This window comes from Leptopilina boulardi, unplaced genomic scaffold, assembly GCF_019393585.1.
Source record: "Leptopilina boulardi isolate dan_hultmark-lab unplaced genomic scaffold, ZJU_Lbou_2.1 LbouV2_144, whole genome shotgun sequence".
NCBI classification, from domain to species: domain Eukaryota; kingdom Metazoa; phylum Arthropoda; class Insecta; order Hymenoptera; family Figitidae; genus Leptopilina; species Leptopilina boulardi.
The window spans coordinates 1,396,896-1,418,021 of NW_026137690.1; the positions used below are offsets into that span (position 1 = coordinate 1,396,896).

The following is a 21,126-nucleotide window of genomic DNA, read 5'->3' on the forward strand; positions in this document are numbered from 1 at the left end:
GTAATTACTAAAGTTACTTTGTTGTTACTTTAAAGTTACTAAAGTGGCTTTGAAGTTACTAAAGTTGCTGTGAAGTTACTAAAGTTACTTTATAGTTACTTTAAAGTTACTTTATAGTTACTTTAAAGTTACTTTATAGTTACTTTAATGTTACTTACTAATTTATACATTATATACATTTACGTGTGTATAACTTTAAAGTAACGTCTGAATTAATTTTCTGTAACTTTTCAAATAACTTGAAGCAACCCATAAGTAACTCATTATTTAATTTTTATGTAACTTGTGAGTAACATTTTTGTAACATATGTAAGTAATTTTTATATAACATTAAACCAAAAAAAAAAAGTAATTTTTCACCTACAAAGATTCAAAAAGAGAACAAAAATAAATTTTTTTTTTCTTACTTTCTGCAAAGTAAAATACTTTCGCATTGTTATATTATTGCAGCAAATGGATCACTCTGATTATTATTATTATTATTATTATTAATGTTGATTTTTTTCAACTGGAATGCGCACGCGTCTCAAGTAGGTTTATGATTTTGCCACAACTGAAATTGTAGAAAAGACAATTAACCAATGGCCTAGATCTCATAGACCATTACATTTTCTAAGACTTGTATTTTATAATATCCTTTAATTGTCATAAATAGTACACATATATATATATATATATATATTATATGTAATATTTAGAAAAATTTATGATAGATTTTGTTAAATCTCAAATATAAATATATATATATTTTTTTGTTTATTTCATCCGTTCCTCTGACCTTGTGTTAAAAAAAAAGAAGAAAAAAAATTATTTGCCCTCGTCTTTCTACTAAATATATTAGAGAGAAGTCTCACTCATTTTTTCACCTGCTCTTCTTTAGCCTTCTATCCAATTTTTTTTTTCGCTCCATGTGTATCCTAATCGCCTAAAATAAACCTGCCTTTTATAAAAAACTATTCACTGGATAAAAATTTATCTCTCTCTATTTCTCTTTCTCTCTCTCTCTCTCTCTCCTTATTTCTCTCCCTCTTACTCTCTAAATATTTGTATAAATATTATTATTCATTGTCTTTTTTTTACTATTATTATTATTATTATTTTATAATTTTTATTTATTTATACTCCAACGGGCCAAAATTGTATTATTTTATTAAAAAATATTATTAATAACTTAATTAATAGATTAATGTTTATTATTTTTAAAATTTTACTTTATAAATAATTATATAAAATCCAAAAGTAGAAAACATGATTCTTATGTAGCCCACCAGTATAATTATCAAAAAAAAAAAAAAGAAGAAGAAGAAAAAGAAGTCGTTTTTTGTATAAAAATATATATATATACTTCTTTGTATCAGAATTTTTTCGCGAAAACGCAGCTGCCGAGCTTGAAAATCTTTTGTATCGCGAAGTGAAGAGAAGCGAGAAGTGGGTTGGCAGGTGTCCGGGACCAGGTTTGTGAAGATGCATCTGGCAACCTGCACGCGTTCGAATCACATATATATATATATATATATAAAACAAGGAATCAGTGCTTGAAGCATCTCGAAGCACCTGGAATCGAAAAATTAAAGGGTATACATATATATATATATACTTAGGTAAAATATAATAGTATAGGTGAACTTTTGTCCTGTCTGCCTTTCGTGAAAGCGAGTGCAAATCCGATCACCTTGCAATGTGTCCAAGCTCGAACTCTTCAGAGAAAGAGAGAGAGAGAAGGAGAGAAAGAAAAAAATCGAGATAAACAAAATTACCGCCACTTTAATGATGGAAGATTTTTTTTTCTTTTTCTTAAAAGAGGCATATTGGATTGTTCAATTTTTTTACCTGAAGCAGCTGTTTCACCTCTACTGTTACCATCTGTCAAAAAAAAGAAGAAAAAGAATTAAAAAAATTTACGCAAATCAAGTTAACATAGAAACCTATACGTTTCTATTCATTTTACACGTTTCTATCTCACTCTATACTATACGCTTATTGCAGTTACTTTACAGTTACTAAAGTTACTTTACAATTACTTTAATGTTACTTTAATGTTACTTTAATGTTACTAAAGTTACTTCAATGTTACTTTACAGTTACTAAAGTTACTTCAATGTTACTTTACAGTTACTAAAGTTACTTCAACGTTACTTTACAGTTACTAAAGTTACTTCAATGTTACTTTACAGTTACTAAAGTTACTTCAATGTTACTTTACAGTTACTAAAGTTACTTCAATGTTACTTTACTGTTACTAAAGTTACTTGAATGTTATTTTACAGTTACTAAAGTTACTTCAACGTTACTTTACAGTTACTAAAGTTACTTCAATGTTACTTTACAGTTACTAAAGTTACTTCAATGTTACTTTACAGTTACTAAAGTTACTTCAATGTTACTTTACTGTTACTAAAGTTACTTAAATGTTATTTTACAGTTACTAAAGTTACTTTAATGTTACTTTACAGTTATTTTCAGTTACTAAAGTTACTTAAAAATTTTCAAAAGTTACTAAAGTTACTTTAATGTTAGTATAAAGATATTAAAGTTACTTTACAGTTTCTAAAACTAATTTATAACTGTAAAGTAACTTTACTAACTATAGAGCAACTTTAAATTAACTCTAGTAACTCTAAAGTAACTTTTGAAATTTTTTAACTAACTTTAGTAACTGAAAATAACTGTAAAGTAACATTAAATTAACTTTAGTAACTGTAAACTAACATTAAACTACCTTTAGTATCTATTAAGTAACTTTAAACTTTATTTATTAACTGCAAAGTAACGTAAAGTAAATTCAAAAGTATTTTTTGAAAATGTAAAGTAACTTTAGTACCATTATACTAAAATTAAAATAACTTTAGTACATTTATACTAACATTAAAGTAACTATAAAGTAACTGAAGTTACTTTAAAATGACTTAAGTTACTTCATAGTTACTTTAAAGTTACTAAAGTCACTTTGAAGTTACTTTAAAGTTACTGAAGTTACTTTGAAGTTACTTTAAAATTACTGAAGTTACATTAAACTTACTTAAGTTACTTCATAGTTACTTTAAAGTTACTAAAGTTACTTTAATAATAATTTACAGTTACTGATGTTAGTTTAAAGTCACTAAAGTTACTTTATCGTTACTATAAAGTTACTTTGCATTCACTAAAGTTACTATAAAGTTACTCTATAGTTACTGAAGTTACTTTTATTTCACTTTACAAGTACTGAAGTTAGTTTTATGTTATTTTACAGTTACTACAGTAACTTTAAAGTTACTTTAAAGTTACTAAATTCACTTTGTATTTACTTTAAAGTTACTGAAGTTACTTTGAAGTTACTTTAAAATTACTGAAGTTACATTGAAGTTACTTTAAAATTACTGAAGTTACATTAAACTTACTTAAGTTACTTCATAGTTACTTTAAAGTTACTAAAGTTACTTTAATAATAATTTACAGTTACTGATGTTAGTTTAAAGTCACTAAAGTTACTTTATCTTTACTATAAAGTTACTTTGCATTCACTAAAGTTACTATAAAGTTACTCTATAGTTACTGAAGTTACTTTTATTTCACTTTACAAGTACTGAAGTTAGTTTTATGTTATTTTACAGTTACTACAGTAACTTTAAAGTTACTTTAAAGTTACTAAATTCACTTTGTATTTACTTTAAAGTTACTGAAGTTACTTTGAAGTTACTTTAAAATTACTGAAGTTACATTGAAGTTACTTTAAAATTACTGAAGTTACATTAAACTTACTTAAGTTACTTCATAGTTACTTTAAAGTTACTAAAGTTACTTTAATAATAATTTACAGTTACTGATGTTAGTTTAAAGTCACTAAAGTTACTTTATCTTTACTATAAAGTTACTTTGCATTCACTAAAGTTACTATAAAGTTACTATAAAGTTACTATAAAGTTAACTTAAGTTACTTTAAAGATACTTAAGTTACTTTAAAGATACTTAAGTTACTTTAAAGATACTTAAGTTACTTTAAACTTACTTAAGTTACTTTATAGTTACTATAAAGTTACTAAAGTTACTTCGAAGTTACCTACGTTACTCTATAGTTATTTTACAGTTACAATATTATTAACTTTAATTTACTATAAAGTTATTTTACACTTAATCTAATCGTGCGTCTATATTTAAATGTATACGTCTCTCTAGTATAGAAGTTAATTCCAGTCTATTCGTACTTATCGCGAAGCCAATACCGTTTCTATCGGTGTCTAAGCGTTGCTATAGAAACCTATATAAGTATCTATTGAAGCGTTGTTTAAAAGTTTAATAAAAAAAAATATTTGTTTCCACTTTTTTTATGACTTTATTTAACTTCACTTAACCATTAAGATAACTTGTATCGTGTTCGAAGAAATAGACAAGGAATCAAAAAAAAAAAAAAAAAAAATAGAAGACTAGGAAATAATTATAATAGGGGGGTCCACAGAGTGAGTTGGTTAGTTTATAATAACGATTCTTAGTATATATATCTCTCTCTCTCTTTGTCAGTATTGGTATATATACAATAAATCTGTCGCTGTGTACCATTAATTTTATTATACCAGTAGGGAAGAGTACCGTTATCGGGAAGTAGACGCAAAAACCGATAAGCCAAAGCTACTTTAGAGAAATCAGTCTTTATCAAAATTTATATATATATATATATTTATATATTTATATAAAAGTGTATGAGATAATACTCTTTTAAACATCAATATTAACAATATATCACTTTAACTACCGTGTATTTAAAAAAAAAAAAAAAAAAAAAAAACCAAGGTAATTTTAATTCTAATCGAAAAAAAATGTTCAAAGCTGATTTACTAGGAAATTTTTTTTTCTCCCTCGAAAACGCGAAACTAATTCGACCCCTCTCTCTCTCTCTCTTTCTGTCGCTTCTCGTTGATATAGTTGAAGTGTCTCTTAAACACGCGCGCAAGTCACAGAAACTACTTATTGAGGTGTCGTTGAATAATGAAGAACTTGCTTCTACTACTATATATACCTTCCGTCAATTACTATTCGACTGTTTTCGAATTTAATGTCGTCAATTTATCTAGAGTAATTTATTTGTAAATTGTACATCTAAACATATATATATATATATAATTAATTGTCTCAATTTATACAATTTGTCGAATTTGTTTTGGAAAATAATTTTATAACATTCTTTCAAAATATATATATTTATCTAATCTTAATTATTATTTCTGATACAGTGTGTTTCTTGAATCTAAACATATATTTGTTTTTTTTTGATAAGATCAAATCAATTGCTTACTGTATGCAATTATTTTTTTATATTTAATTGTATATAATAATATTCTATTTTTGGTTTATTGTAAATTTATGTGTTATGTTTCTGTTACTTAAATTTTTTAACGGTTTAGACCAATGTTATTGTTGGGTTACTTTAAAGTTACTATTGTGTTACATTAGTGTTACCTTTTGTTACTTGAGAGTTACCTTTGTATTAATTTCGAGTAACATAAAGTAACATAACTTTAAGTAACATAAATGTAACTTTTAAGAAACTTTTAAGAAACTTTTAAGAAACTTTTAAGTAACATGTATGTAACATGCAAGTAACATTATGTAACCGTTAAGTAACGTATATGTAACTTTTAAGTAAAATGGATGTAACTAATAAGTAACTTTCAAGTAACATGTATGTAACTTTTAAAAAACTTGTAAGTAACATGTATGTAACTTTTAAGTAACATTATATAACATTAACGTAATATTACGTATTCTTTAAGTAAGATAAATGTAATATTACAGTAACATGTTTGTAAATTTTAAGTAACTTATAAGTAACTTTTTAGTAACTTTTAAATAACATGTATGTAACTTCTAAGTAGCTTTTAAGTAACATAAATGTAACTTTTAAATAACTTAAAAAAATAAATGTAACTTTTAAGTAACATATACGTAACAAGAATGTAAGTTGTACGTAACATTATGTTACCTGTAATTAACATAACTTTTATGTAACAAGTACGTAACAGTAATGTAACTTTTAAGTAAGATGTATGTAAGTTTTATGCAACTTTTAGGCAACAAGTATATAACAGAAATGTAACTTTTAAGTAACATAATTGTAATTCTAAATAATGTTTCTATTCCATTCTATACACACCTCTTCCATTCTATACGATCCTGTTCCATTCTATACAATTCTATCCAATTCTATAATATACAATAATTGATATTACTTTACAATTATTAAAGTTACTTTAATATTACATTACAGTTAGTAAAGGTAGTTTAGAATTACTTTAATATTACTTTACAGTTACTAAAGGTAGTTTAAAGTTACTAAAGTTACTTTAATATTACTTTACAGTTACTAAAGGTAGTTTAAAGTTACTTTAGTGTTACTTTACAAGTATTTACAGTTACTAAAGTTACTGTAACGTTACTAAAGTTACTTTACAGTTACTAAAGTTACTTTAACGTTACTAAAGTTACTTTACAGTTACTAAAGTTACTTTAACGTTACTAAAGTTACTTTACAATTACTAAAGTTACTTTAACGCTACTAAAGTTACTTTACAATTACTTTAATGTTACTGTACAGATACTTTAGTGTTACTTTACACTTACATTAATGTTACTTTACAGTTACTAAAGTTACTTTAATATTACTTTACAGTTACTAAAGGTAGTTTAAAGTTACTTTAATATTACTTTACAGTTAATAAAGGTAGTCTAAAGTTACTAAAGTTACTTTAATATTACTTTACAGTTACTAAAGGTAGTTTAAAGTTACTTTAGTGTTACTTTACAAGTATTTACAGTTACTAAAGTTACTTTAACGTTACCAAAGTTACTTTACAGTTACTAAAGTTACTTTAACGTTACTAAAGTTACTTTACAGTGACTTTAATGTTACTTTAATGTTACTTTACAGTTATTAAAGTTACTTTACAGTTACTTTAATGTTACTTTAATGTTACATCACAGTTACTTTAATGTTACTTTACAGTTACTAAAGTTACTTTAATGTTACTTTACAGTTCCTAAAGTTACTTTAATGTTACTTTACAGTTGCTAAATTTACGTTAATGTTACTTTAATAATACTTTACAATTATTTACAGTTACCAAAGGTAGTTTAAAGGTACTAAAGTTACTTTACAGTTAACAAAGTTACTTTAACGTTACTTTACAGTAACTAGTTATTTTACAGTTAATAATGACAACTTTTAAGCAACATGAACATAACAGAAATGTAACTTTTAACTTTTAAGTAACATATATGTAACTTTTGAGCACCGAATATCTTTTTTCCTCTTTTTTTCTCATTTTCCACTATTTTTTGTCTGGTTGTTTTTTTTTTTTTTTTTGTATTTTCCAACTTAACTTCATTGAGAGATTTATTCGGATTAAACACTAACAGTTTGTGTTTAGCTTTCTAGTGCAAGGGAAAGGGGGGAAATAAAAAAAAAATTTTATTGCGCAAGTCGTGTTCCGCACCAGATAGCAACGAGCCTCGCCATTCTATATGTATATGTATATAATACTGAACACAATGGCACATCTCTTGCGAGCAGAAAATTCATTCGATTTTCCATAATATTATATATATATATATATATATACTAATGCTAAATGAGACAATTTCTTCATCGAGAAATATATAAAGACGCAGTATAATGGTAATTTCAAAGATGCATTTTGTTTCGTTATAAAGTGAATAAAAAAATAAAAAATAAGCACATTCACACAATGGTTCTTGCGATATGTATTTGTGAACACGTGCAGACCTGTTTGATATATATTATTATAAGAAGGATCTTGTTCTTTGTACAGCATCAAAATCCACCCACGAAACAACGTCATCTCTTTATGTTTTCAATTTGGGAAATTCAATTATTAAAAATAAAATGAATTTTTCTTATTTTCACTATGTCATGATGAGTTTTCTTATTGTATATATTTATATACCTATATATATATATATATATATATATATATCAATTATTACATGATACTTTTGGTTGCGTCTAAAAGAAAAAGTGAAATTGTATTATTCTTTATTGAAACATAGATTTGTTAATGGCGCAGCATCCTTAAATTATTTATTATATTTTCTAAAACGATTTCTTTATGCAATCGATTACATATTTTTCTTTTTTTTTTTTTTTTTTTTTTGTTGTATTATTAATATATTAGAAAATCAATTATGATAATAAATTGTATATTATCAAATTTTCTAACCGAATTTACAAATTGGATAGCCGTAATTGAAACATTTTTAAAATTTCCATTGGCTTCAATTACGGTGGTTAAAGTATCTTCAAAATACACGTATAATTTTGGTCACCGTAATTGATACATCGAAACTGATACAAACGCACCGTAATAGAAAATTATGGTATTAGTTTTAATTTCTCATATTTGTTTAAATTAATTGATTTTCATCAAGTTAAATTTTTTTTTAATATCTAAATAACATAAGTTTTTAGTTTAATAAGTCTTAAATTGACTTTATATACAATTTAGAAATGTCGAATTTTCTATATTTCAAAGGTGTTTTAACTTGAATCGCGCCATAATTAGTGTATTTACCCTAGAAATTAATATTATATATTTTTTAATAATTATTATTAATTGGTTTTTGGGTAAATTTATTTTACAGAAATATTATGTAGATACCACATAAAGACCATATTTGTAGAATTTACAAACACAGCATATTTTTGATTCTTAAATTTTAGTACTAAGATATATTGTTGAACTATTTACACTTTTCCGTCGGAATTTCATCGGAGTTCCAAAGAATTTCCGATGGTATTCCGACGGAATTCCGATTAATTTTTTCAAAATTTTTAGACTCCTAATTCCGTTGGAATCCCATCGGAAATTCTTTGGAACGTCGGTGGAATTCCGATTAATTTTTTTCAAAATTTTTAGAGTCCTAATTCTGTCGGAAATTTGTCGGAATCCCATCGGAAATTCTTTGCAACTCCGGTGGAATTCCGACGGAATTCCGATTAATTTTTTCAAAATTTTTAGAGTCCTAATTCCGTTGGAATCCCATCGGAAATTCTTTGGAACGTCGGTGGAATTCCGATTAATTTTTTTCAAAATTTTGAGAGTACTAATTCTGTCGGAACTTTGTTGGAATCCCATCGGAAATTCTTTGGAACTCCGGTGGAATTCCAACGGAATTCCGATTAATTTTTTCAAAATTTTTAGAGTCCTAATTCCGTCGGAACTCCGTCGGAATCCCATTGGAAATTCTTTGGAACTCCGGTGGAATTCCGACGGAATTCCGATTAATTTTTTCAAAATTTTTAGAGTCCTAATTCCGTCGGAATCCCATCGGAAATTCTTTGGAACGTCGGTGGAATTCCGATTAATTTTTTCAAAATTTTTAGAGTCCTAATTCTGTCGGAACTTTGTTGGAATCCCATCGGTAATTCTTTGGAACTCCGGTGGAATTCCAACGGAATTCCGATTAATTTTTTCAAAATTTTTAGAGTCCTAATTCCGTCGGAACTCCGTCGGAATCCCATCAGAAATTCTTTGGAACTCCGGTGGAATTCCAACGGAATTCCGATCAATTTTTTCAAAATTTTTAGAGTCCTAATTCCGTCGGAATCCCATCGGAAATTCTTTGGAACGTCGGTGGAATTCCGATTAATTTTTTCAAAATTTTGAGAGTACTAATTCTGTCGGAACTTTGTTGGAATCCCATCGGAAATTCTTTGGAACTCCGGTGGAATTCCGACGGAATTCCGATTAATTTTTTCAAAATTTTTAGAGTCCTAATTCCAGCGGAATTTCATCAGAATTCCGTCGGAACTCCGTCGGAAATTCTTCGGAATTCCGATTAATTTTTTCAAAATTTTTAGAGTCCTAATTCCGTCGGATTTCCATCAGAATTCCGTCGGAACTCCGTTGGAATCCCATTGGAAATTCATTGGAACTCCGATGGAATTCCGACGGAATTACGTTGAAAGTTCCGGCGGAATTCTGATAGAACCTCCAAGGGATTAGAAAAATAGAGAAGTTCGCAATTCACTTGATGAAGAGAGGCAAAAGTTAAAGGTGGTTAATTCTTAGAGACGGGATAACTAACGGAACATATTTTATCATTCGCCAAATCGGGTATCGCGAGAGCCTTTGAGAAATGGGTAACGCGTGGCTGGCTAGAGGCTCATATATATATATATATATATATATACACATACAGTGAGAGTTACGTGATTGCGTGGGATCTCTTATGTCGGTGTCTCGACCTCGTTACAAAATCGTCGTATCCTGTTGTAATACACTAAATTGTTCACTCCCCTTATATATATATATATATATACATATATTATGTACATATATATATATATATTTTTTTCCTTTCTTTATCAATATTTTGAACCCACCTGGTCTATTAAATTTATAATTAATACAAATTTTTACTGGTTGTTTTTTTTTTGGGGAATTTTATATCACTTATATTCTGACAATATTTAACCCAAATTTTTTTTTTTTAAATTAAATTATAGTTAATAAAAATTTTTAAGAATTATTTTGTTTATAAATTTTGTGTCACTTGTTTTGAAAATATTTTAAGGAAAAATTATTGTTTATGTAATATTAATTATGTTATTTTTTTTTGTTTTTGTTTTTAGAGTCCTGCGACGCTGCACAAAAATGTCGGCGGTGGAGGGACGAAAGTTAGTGGCAAAGCTGTTGATGCTGTTGGCTCGGCGACACTCAGCTCACTGTCGTCGATTAACAATTCCACTAATACAAGCCGGAATAAGAACAATCCAGTGTCACATGAGGTAGGAATGAGAATTTTTTTCATTTTGTATATTGTTACTTAAAAGTTACTTATTTGTTACCAAAAAAAAAACTTACACAACAGTTACTTAAAACTGTTATGTAACTTTTAAGTAACAGTTATGTAACTTTTAAGTAACAGTTATGTTATTTTTAAGTAACAGTTATGTTACTTTTAAGTAACAGTTATGTTACTTTTAAGTAACAGTTATGTTACTTTTAAGTAACAGTTATGTTACTCTGTTGTAACGCACCTGTTACCTAAAAGTTACTTAAAAGTTACATATTTGTTACTTCAAAGTTACATAACTGTTACCCAAGAGTTACGTTACTGTTATCTTAATGTAACGTTGTAGTTGGTAAAATGTAACATCTAAATAAAAGATGGTAACTTTTGTGTAATATACAAGTAACTTTTAGGAATTAGAAAAGTAACATTTAGGTACAAATTTGGATAACAAACATTTAACTTTTAAGTAACTGTTTAGTAATCAGTATGTAACTTTTAAGTAACAGAAAGTAATTTTTAAATAACAAACAGGTTATTTTTAAGTTACAGAAAAGTTACTCTTAAGATATTAAAGGGTATAACATTTTGTTAGGTAACTTTTAAGTAACAAAAAATAACTTTTGGGTAACAAACATTTAACTTTTAAGTTACTTTTCACTAATCTTTATGTTACTTTTCACTAATCTTTATGTAACTTTCAAGTAACTGGAAGTAAATTTTTATATAACAAACTGGTAAATTTTAAGTAAAAAACAGGAAATTTTTAAGTAACAGAAAGGTAACTTTCGAGAAATAGATATAGGTAACATTTTATTAAGAAATAGGTAACTTTTAGGTGAGAAACATGTATATTTTTTGAGTAACAGAAAAGTAATGTTTTAGAAATAGATGGATAACATTTGATTAAAAAATAGATAACTTTTAAGTAACATAATGTTAACTTTCAAGTAACACAAAGGCAACTTCTAGGTAACAAATCTGTTACTTTTACGTAACAAATTGGTGATTTTAAAGTAACTTAAAGATAATTTTAAAGTAACTTAAAGATAATTTTAAAGTAACTTAAAGATAATTTTAAAGTAACTTAAAGATAATTTTAAAGTAACCTAAAAGTAACATAAAAGTAACATAGAAGTTACATAAAAGTAACTTTAAAGTAACATAAAAGTAACATAAAAATAACATAGAAGTAACATAAAAGTAACTTTAAAGTAACATATTTAGAAAAGAAATAGGTAACTTTTAAACCAAAAATATAGGTAAATTTTAAGTAACAATGTAATATTTAAAGTAAAAAATTTCGTTATACATTTAACTAAGAAAATAAATTCCAAATTTTCTTCGATTTTAAATTCTTTTGATTCTTGTCAAAAAAAAAAAAAAAAAAAAAAAAAAAAAAAACCGTTAAATATCAAAAAATCTAAAAATGAAATTGAATTTAGGTAAAATTTTTAATCTTAACACAAATTGACACGTCCTGTCTAGTATATCTACATATACATATTGTATATTTTATATCTAGATATCGCACACATTAGGAAAAAATTTTAACATATATGACTCACATCATTTCTATATGTATCTCGAAATCTACAGTGAATTCGAAAGAGAACCGGATTTTTTTTTTTTTTTTTTTTTTGTCGACAAAGAAATTGAAGGTTAAACATAAAATAACAAATCAGGTATAAATATTTTTTTGGGGTGAAATTTTTTTGGTACAACAATTAAAGAATTAAAATTTTTGTATAATATATTTTATAATATATATAATATATATTTTTAAAAAAAAATTTTTAAATATATTTTATAATATATATAATATATTTTACCTATATGTGAATTGTAAATATATATATATGTATATATAAAATTCACATATAGGTTTAAATTTATTTATATTGCGCCTTTGTTCGAAAACTTCTATTTCTTAAGATTTTACGTAACCCATATAGCACCTTGATCTATCGATGTTGCTGCAGGGAAACAAAAGGCGAGTGCACGTCAGATCGACCTGACATTTCAAGGAGATGGATTTCCGATTACAATTCTCACAGTGTTGACATATATATATACACTTGACTTCTCTTCGGCAATAGTCAATTCCTTTTCAGGTTCTATTTTTTTCTTTCAATTTCTCTTTATAAATTATTGAAATTTTTCAATTTTTTGTGTCCCTTAAAAAAAAAAATTACAATAGCAATAAAATAATAATAATAATAATAAATAATAATGATCATAATAATAATAAAAATAATAATAATAATAAATATTAACAATAATAATAATTATAATAAAAAATATTAACAATAATAATAATAATAATTAAAAAAGAATAAAACAACCATCGTGTTAAAAAAAAAAACACCAAAACATTTCCGGTTTTCTCGCGTCGAAGCAGCAATAATAGCTGAGAGATGAATTACGTAAAAAAAAGGAGTCAACAATTAGACGCAATACTCCATAGAGGAAAACTTTCTAAATTCACCTATGAATTAGTCGTGCCTTAAAACAAGTCTTACTTAAGTGCATTGGTCGCGTGCACAATATTCTAAGTGAACGTATATATATATATATATATATACACGATGCCCGCTCATATACATATACATACAAATAATACATTTAAGAATACCGGATGTGATTCAATCAGAAATTGGTGATTCATAACCAAGTGAAAGGAATTGAAAAATTATTTGCAAAAATTCTTTTATAATTAAAATGATTTAATCTTCTCGTTTATTTATTTAAACTTGATTTGTGTAAAAAGAAAGTAAAAAAAAACGACACTGATTTTTTTTTTTCCTTTCAATTCTAATGTATTTCAATTTCGATATAATTATCGATTTATTTCGATATGTTTCGATGTTATTATCGATTTATTTCGATATATTTCGATGTAAATATCGATTTATTTCGATATATTTCGATATAATTATAGATTTATATCGATATATTTGGATGTATTTCGATTTAATTATCGATATATTTCGATATATTCATCCATTTTATTTCTCTAATTATCGATAAACGATTTAATTCGATATAATTATCGATTTATTTCGATAACCATCGATATAATAATCGATTTAGTTCGATAAATTTCGATAATGGATTTATTTGCGATTTAATAATCGATTTAGTTAGATGTATTTCGATACATTGCGATAATCTATTTATTTCGATAAATATCAATATAAAAGTCGCTTTCTTTTGATACATTTCGATATAATTATAGATTTATTTCGATATATTTTGGATGTATTTCGATTTAATTACTTTTCAGTAAAATTCGATTTAATTATCGATATATTTCTATATATTTATCCATTTATTTCTCTATTCATCGATAAGAATTAATATGATTAAATATATTGCGATAAACGATTTAATTCGATATAATTATCGATTTATTTTGATAACCATCGATATAATAATCGATTTAGTTCGATAAATTTCGATAATGGATTTATTTGCGATTTAATAATCGATTTAGTTAGATGTATTTCGATACATTGCGATAATTTATTTATTTCAATAAATATCGATATAATAGTCGATTTATTTCGATAATTATCGATATATTTAGATATTTATCGATAAGTATCGACTTTTTCGATTTATTTTGATATGTTTCGATACATTAAAGTAATGGATTTATTTCGATATACGTAGATAAAATTCGATAATCGATAATTCGATATTAATCGATAAGTATCGATATCAATCGATAAGTATCGTTAGTAATCGATAAGTATCGATTTTTTTTCGATACATTGGAATAATCGATTTAATTTTGATATAATAATCGATTTAGTTAGATATATTTCGATACATTGCGATAATTTATTTATTTCAATAAATATCGATATAATAGTCGATTTATTTCGATAATTATCGATATATTTAGATATTTATCGATAAGTATCGACTTTTTCGATTTATTTTGATATGTTTCGATACATTAAAGTAATGGATTTATTTCGATATACGTAGATAAAATTCGATAATCGATAATTCGATATTAATCGATAAGTATCGATATCAATCGATAAGTATCGATATCAATCGATAAGTATCGTTAGTAATCGATAAGTATCGATTTTTTTCGATACATTGGAATAATCGATTTAATTTCGATATAATAATCGATTAAGTTTTGATATATTTCGATATATTGCAATAATCGATTTAATTCGATATTTAAATATCGATTTTGGTTTCGATACAAGTAATTGATATATTTATCGATTTTGTTTCGATACTAAAATTCACTATTTCTATCGAGATTATTTCAATAAAAAAAAAATCGACTTACCTATCGATCTTCTTCGTTATAAAAATTCGATAAATTTTTTGGGATAAAAAATTTATAATTTTTTTTTTTTACACACAACCTTCATTATATGCGCAGCAGTTGGCTAATTGCCATACACGCACTATATATATATATGAAGTCAGAGAAGAAGAGACTTGAGGGTAAGGTGACTTTAGTATGGAGAGCATGAAACAAACATAAGAGGTAACCTGATCAGACAGTATTGTATCTCAGATTTCGCGATAACATAAATATTCCAGTCTGTTGCGAGAACAAAGTGAGAGAGAGAGAGAGAGAGTTTATACCATCAAACAGAAACCTAACTCCAGATAATCATGAACGCGACAATGCCGTAAAATCTCCTTGAGGGAAGAAGAATCTCTTCAATATATATATATATATATATATACCTATACGTATATATATAAATATGTTCACATATTGTCAACCAACACGAGAAATATCATTATACCTCATCCAATTGTTTATTCATGTAATAAGCTCATTTTGCAAAGAATCGTGAAACCTTCACTGATGCTCGTACACTTTTGAACCGGGAAGTTGAAATTTTATTTTTCTTCAAGATATTGCAATAAATTTATCGTTTTACTTTGAAATATCGAATGATTTATCGATAAGTGTCGATTTATTTCGATACATTTCAATGTAATAGTCGATTTAATTCGATATATTTCGACACATTCGGATAATCGATTTATTTCGATACATTTCAATGTAATAGTCGATTTAATTCGATATATTTCAATACATTCCGATAATCGATTTATTTCGATATAATTCAATATAATAGTCGATTTAATACGATATATAATTATTTCGATACATTTCGATAATCGATTTATTTCGATAAATATCGATGTAACAATCGATTTTGATTGATATAATTCAATATAATAATCGATTCAATTCAATATATTGCAATAATCGATTTATATCGATATAATAATCGATTCAGATCAATATATTGAAATAATGGATTTCTTTCGATAAATATCGATGTAACAATCGATTTAGATCGATATATTTCGATATAATAATCGATTTAGTTTAATATATTGCAATAAGGCATTTATTTCGATATAATAATCGATTTAGTTTGGTATATTTCGACAAATTATGATAATGGATTTATTTTGATGTAACAATCGATTTATTTCAATACATTGCGATAATGAATTGATTTGCGATTTAATAATCAATTAAATTTTATACATTTCGATACATTGCGATGATCGATTTATTACGATAAATATCGATATAATAATCGATTTAATTCGATATATTGCGATAATGGATTTCTTTCGATAAATATCGATTTAATAATCGATTTAATTCAGTATATTGCGATAATGAATTTCTTTCGATAAATATCGATTTAATAATCGATTTAATTCAATATATTGCGATAATGGATTTCTTTTGATAAATATCGATATAATAATCGATTAAGTTCGATATATTGCGATAATGGATTAATTTCGATATATTTCGATAAGTTTCGATTATTTTCATGTCTTTCGTTATAATTTTGAAACATTTTATTGATTTCTTTCTATAATTTATGTATTTTCTTCATGAAAAAAATAGAATTAATATTCTCTCTCTCTCTCCCCTCTCTCTTTCGCTATCGTCTTCGGAGAAAAGCTTTATAGAAACACGTTGAAAATACCTTCACAGATCGATCAACGTGGCACGAATACAATTGAAAACTCTCGGAAAAATTAGCTCTCGTTGTTGAATTGTAATGCGACGCTTCGTTGACATATGTGAATGGCAAGGTCATGAGTAGGTCAGTGACCAGGGACAATTTTTTTTTCTTTTTTTTTTACATATATATATACTGAATTCTATAAGGCGAGGGGATATAATATTATATTGACACAACAGCTGACACTGACAATATTCTATATATATGCGATTGAATTTCGCTATTTCCTGCTTATTTATAAATTTGCTTTGCTATGTATTTAAAGTAAAATATTTACATATTTTGTAATATATTAAAAATATAATATAATTATTTATAAGAAAAATGTGTATGTAAATAAATAAATAGGTAAAAAATAAGAAAAAATAAGTAAAAATTAGTAAAAATTAGTAAAATAAGTATAAAAAATTATTTAAAGAAAAATAAGTTTTCAAGTATTGAAAAAAGGACCCTTATGTTTATTAACCTAAAAATTAATGTTAAAGGCAACCTAACCTAAAAATTCACTACTAATCTAACCTTAAAACTTTTTTGTTCAACTATGAATGAAGTTTTTATTACTAACTCGATAGATAGAAAAACTTTAGCGTTTGCTAACAAAACTAGAGAGTTTCCTAACCTCAATAACTAAGCTAACCTCATATTTAACAACTAACCTAACCTTAAAACTTTTCCTTTATCTATATATGCAGAAACTTTTTTTTCACCACTATTTCAATCGAATAAAACCTAATATATATGCTTTAATTTAATATATTATATAGGGAAATTAAATTTAAACCTAACCTCAAAATTTGTATTTTTTTTTTTTTTTTTTTGAAAAATTTTAGAAAATTAGAAATCTAAAATTTTTTTAAATTGCTATATGACAATTTTCTATAATGTATTTTGTATAATGACATATTAAGGAACTATTTTTAAGAGAGAAAGATCTTGTAGAAAACAAAAAAAGAAAAAGAAATGTGAGAACTTGTGCGTCTTCCAAAGTGTGTGGAAAACTTTCGCAAAATCGAAATTACAGTCACTTGACATTGACCAGTCAAGGCGTCTCCTATGTAGTTTGCCGCAGGGTCAGGCGCAAAAGTCACTGACCGCGAGCATATAACGCGAGTCACGAATCTTAATCCCTACGCCTATAATAATAATAATAATAATAATAACAACAAAATAATAATAATTATTATTATTATTATTATTATTATTATTATTATTATTATTATTATTACCCTGTCAACAAAAGGATATCCTAAACTAATGTAGGATATCCTGAAAACGTCCATATGATATCCTAGGATATCCTGAGGATATCCTCAGAACATCCAAACCGCCGTTACGTAGGATATTTTTGGGATATCCTGGGGATATACTGAGGATATTCTGGGATATCCTGAGGATATTTTAGGGATATCCTGAGGATATTTTAGGGATATCCTTGTGATATTCTAGGGATATCCTTGTGATATCGTGGGGATATTCTTGGGATAAACTTGGTATATCGTTAAAATATTTTAGAAATATCGCTAAGATCTGCCTAGGATATCATTATGATTCAAATTTTGACTATTTGAGATAGCGATTTTTTGATACAAATAGTTAGCGCGCTTGAGTTGGTTTCAAGAGATTTTTTAAAGAAAAATTAGAAAAAAGAATTCTTATAGACAAGGTAAATCATTTTTAGATATCTTGGAAATACATTATAAATACATCAAAAAAATATGTTTTCCATTTTTATTTAATTAATTTGTATGTTAGGGTCGTTTTATGAATATCTTAGGGACATTTTTAGAACGACTCAAGGATATTCTAACCCTTAAGATAACATAGACATACTGTGGATATTCTTAGGACGTCCTAAGGACATCCCTAATTATTCCAGGGATATCCTTGGGATATTCTTAGGACGTCCTGAGGATATTCTAATAATATCCGGGGAAATGATTAGGATATCCCTGGGACGTCCTAGGGACATTCTTAGATATCCCTGGGATATCCCTAAGATATCCTAATCGCCGCTACTTTGGATATCCTTAAAGTATCCTCAGGATATCCCTCGGGTATCCCTAGGATATCCAAGGGATGTTTTTGGAATATCCTAGGATATCTGGTGCTGTGAGGGTATTATTATTAATATTATTATTATTATTATTGTATATAGTAATATTATAATTATATATATATATATATATATATATCAATACTATGTTAATAATAATTATTAATTAATGATTAATAATATAATGACCCGGTGAAATTTTTTGGAACTTTATAATTTTGTAGCTTTTTACCTCCTGAAGAAAAAAACGTTAATGGGCAAAATTCAACAAAAATGGACAGATTTTTTGTTTATTAAGATTTAAGTTTGAAAAACCAGTGATAAAAGCCGAAACACTGTTTTTCTTTTTTTTTTTGAAAAACTTAAATCTTAATTAACAAAAAAATTTGTCAATTTTTTTTTAATTTTACCATTAACATTTTTTGTTCAGTAGGTCAAAAGCTATAAAATTACAAAGTTAGAAGAAATTTCACCGTATTCCAATTTCAAATCGTCGAAAAAAAAAAATTTTTTTTTAATTAAATATTATTTGCAAAAATTATTATTTTATGTTTTCTTATATAGTCTCTTTTTAAGTAACTATTAACTTTATCTGTTTTTTTTTTTAAATATTTTTCCCTTACAAAAAAAATTTAAAAATATTTTCACCTAAAAATTGTCTTTCAATTATAAATTTTTCATTTTTTCAAAACAATATTTTTATAATTTAATTACACGCGCAAGATATAGAGTTAAGTACATTTTTTTTTTTTTTTTTTTTTTTTTTTTGTAATTTATGGAGAATAATAAATCGTACGGAACGTTTAATGTTATATATACAGTATATATAGAAGGGAGCAAAAAAAAAAAAAAAAATGACGATAAAGGCTTCTTTGTTGCATATATGAACTCTGTAATTCTTTGCAGTAACGCGCGCGTCTTAATTACGAGACACTAATGACAGATCAGACAGAAGGCTAAGTGGTTTTCTTATGGCAGTCGCAAGTCTCTAGTGTATATATATATATATATATACTTATTGAAAAAAAGTCAAACGACCGATTGAAATGGACAAATGAAAATGCGTCTTGAAAAGAAACTGGAGCAAACGGATCTTTTCAAATACAGCAGCCAGAACCTAATTTTCTTCTCTATTGATATAGATACTGAAAAATAGAAAAGAATTTATTTTCCCCGCCATTTTTGCACTGAAAGAAAAAAAAAATTTTTTTTTTTTATTTAAATCAAATAAAATACATATTTGAATTAAATAAGAAAAAAATTTTTCTTTGATATTTCTTTGATAACAAAAAAAATTTATTTGTATCAAACAAATTATCTTTGTTTCAAAGAAATTTTTTAATTATTATTATTATTATTTTTATTTATTAATTATTCTAAAAACATTTAAAAAGTAAAAAAAAATTGTTTAAAAAAGTTTACAAAAAATTTGTAATGTTTTTTTTTATTTATTTATTATTATTATTATTATTTTGAATGACACGCATGGAACAATTTCTCACGCATGAAAGTGAAACGGCATTTTTATAGAAGCGCGAACTTGCGCAGACATTGCTGTATATATATATATATATATTTATATATATATATATCGAGTATAGAGTGGAGCAAACAATTTATCCGTTTGAGGATCCAGGCTCGTGACAGTAGGAAGTGAAGCTAACAATAACGTAAATAACGGTTCAAGTTAAATGCAATTTAGAAAGTAGCCTTTTGCGACTTATCACTTTTATTTATTGATATGGGAAATTATTATTATTTTTTTTTTATTATTTTTTTTTTTTTTATTTGTTTTTTCCTCTTTATTGTTCCATTATTTTGAACCACGAATATTCAAATCGTTTGTGACCTTAATAGAGAAAAAAGTGATAGTTTTCCAACAAATATATATATATATACATATAGGTATAATAGTAACATTTGTATTTGTAACGTTAAGGTAATAATTCTGTTACGGTATTCCTTTTTGGTGTTACTTTTACGTAACGATAACCTAACTATTACGGTAACATTATTGTATTTTTTATTACAGTAATTCTTTTAGTGTTACTTCTACGTAACGGTAACGTAACAGTAACTTTATAGTTTTCTGCTAGAGTAACTCTTATGCTGTTACTTCTACATAACGATAACGTAACGGTAACAGTAACGTTATTATTTTCTATTACAGTATAACTCTTTTAGTGTTACTTCTACGTAACGGTAACGTAACAGTAACGTTATAGTTTTCTGTTAGAGTAA

General features: G+C 25.9%; 1 protein-coding gene across 2 annotated transcripts in view; it reads left to right on the top strand.

Annotated features, from left to right (window-relative positions):
* The window catches only part of LOC127291562 (dual specificity tyrosine-phosphorylation-regulated kinase 2-like), a 216,073-nt gene that overhangs the window by 171,895 nt on the left and 23,052 nt on the right, over window positions 1–21,126 (top strand). For both annotated transcript variants that reach the window (XM_051320754.1, XM_051320755.1), the window contains one exon: window positions 10,625–10,780. In XM_051320754.1, the coding sequence (XP_051176711.1) occupies window positions 10,625–10,780 (156 nt within the window). The remainder of the gene's footprint in view (window positions 1–10,624; window positions 10,781–21,126) is intronic.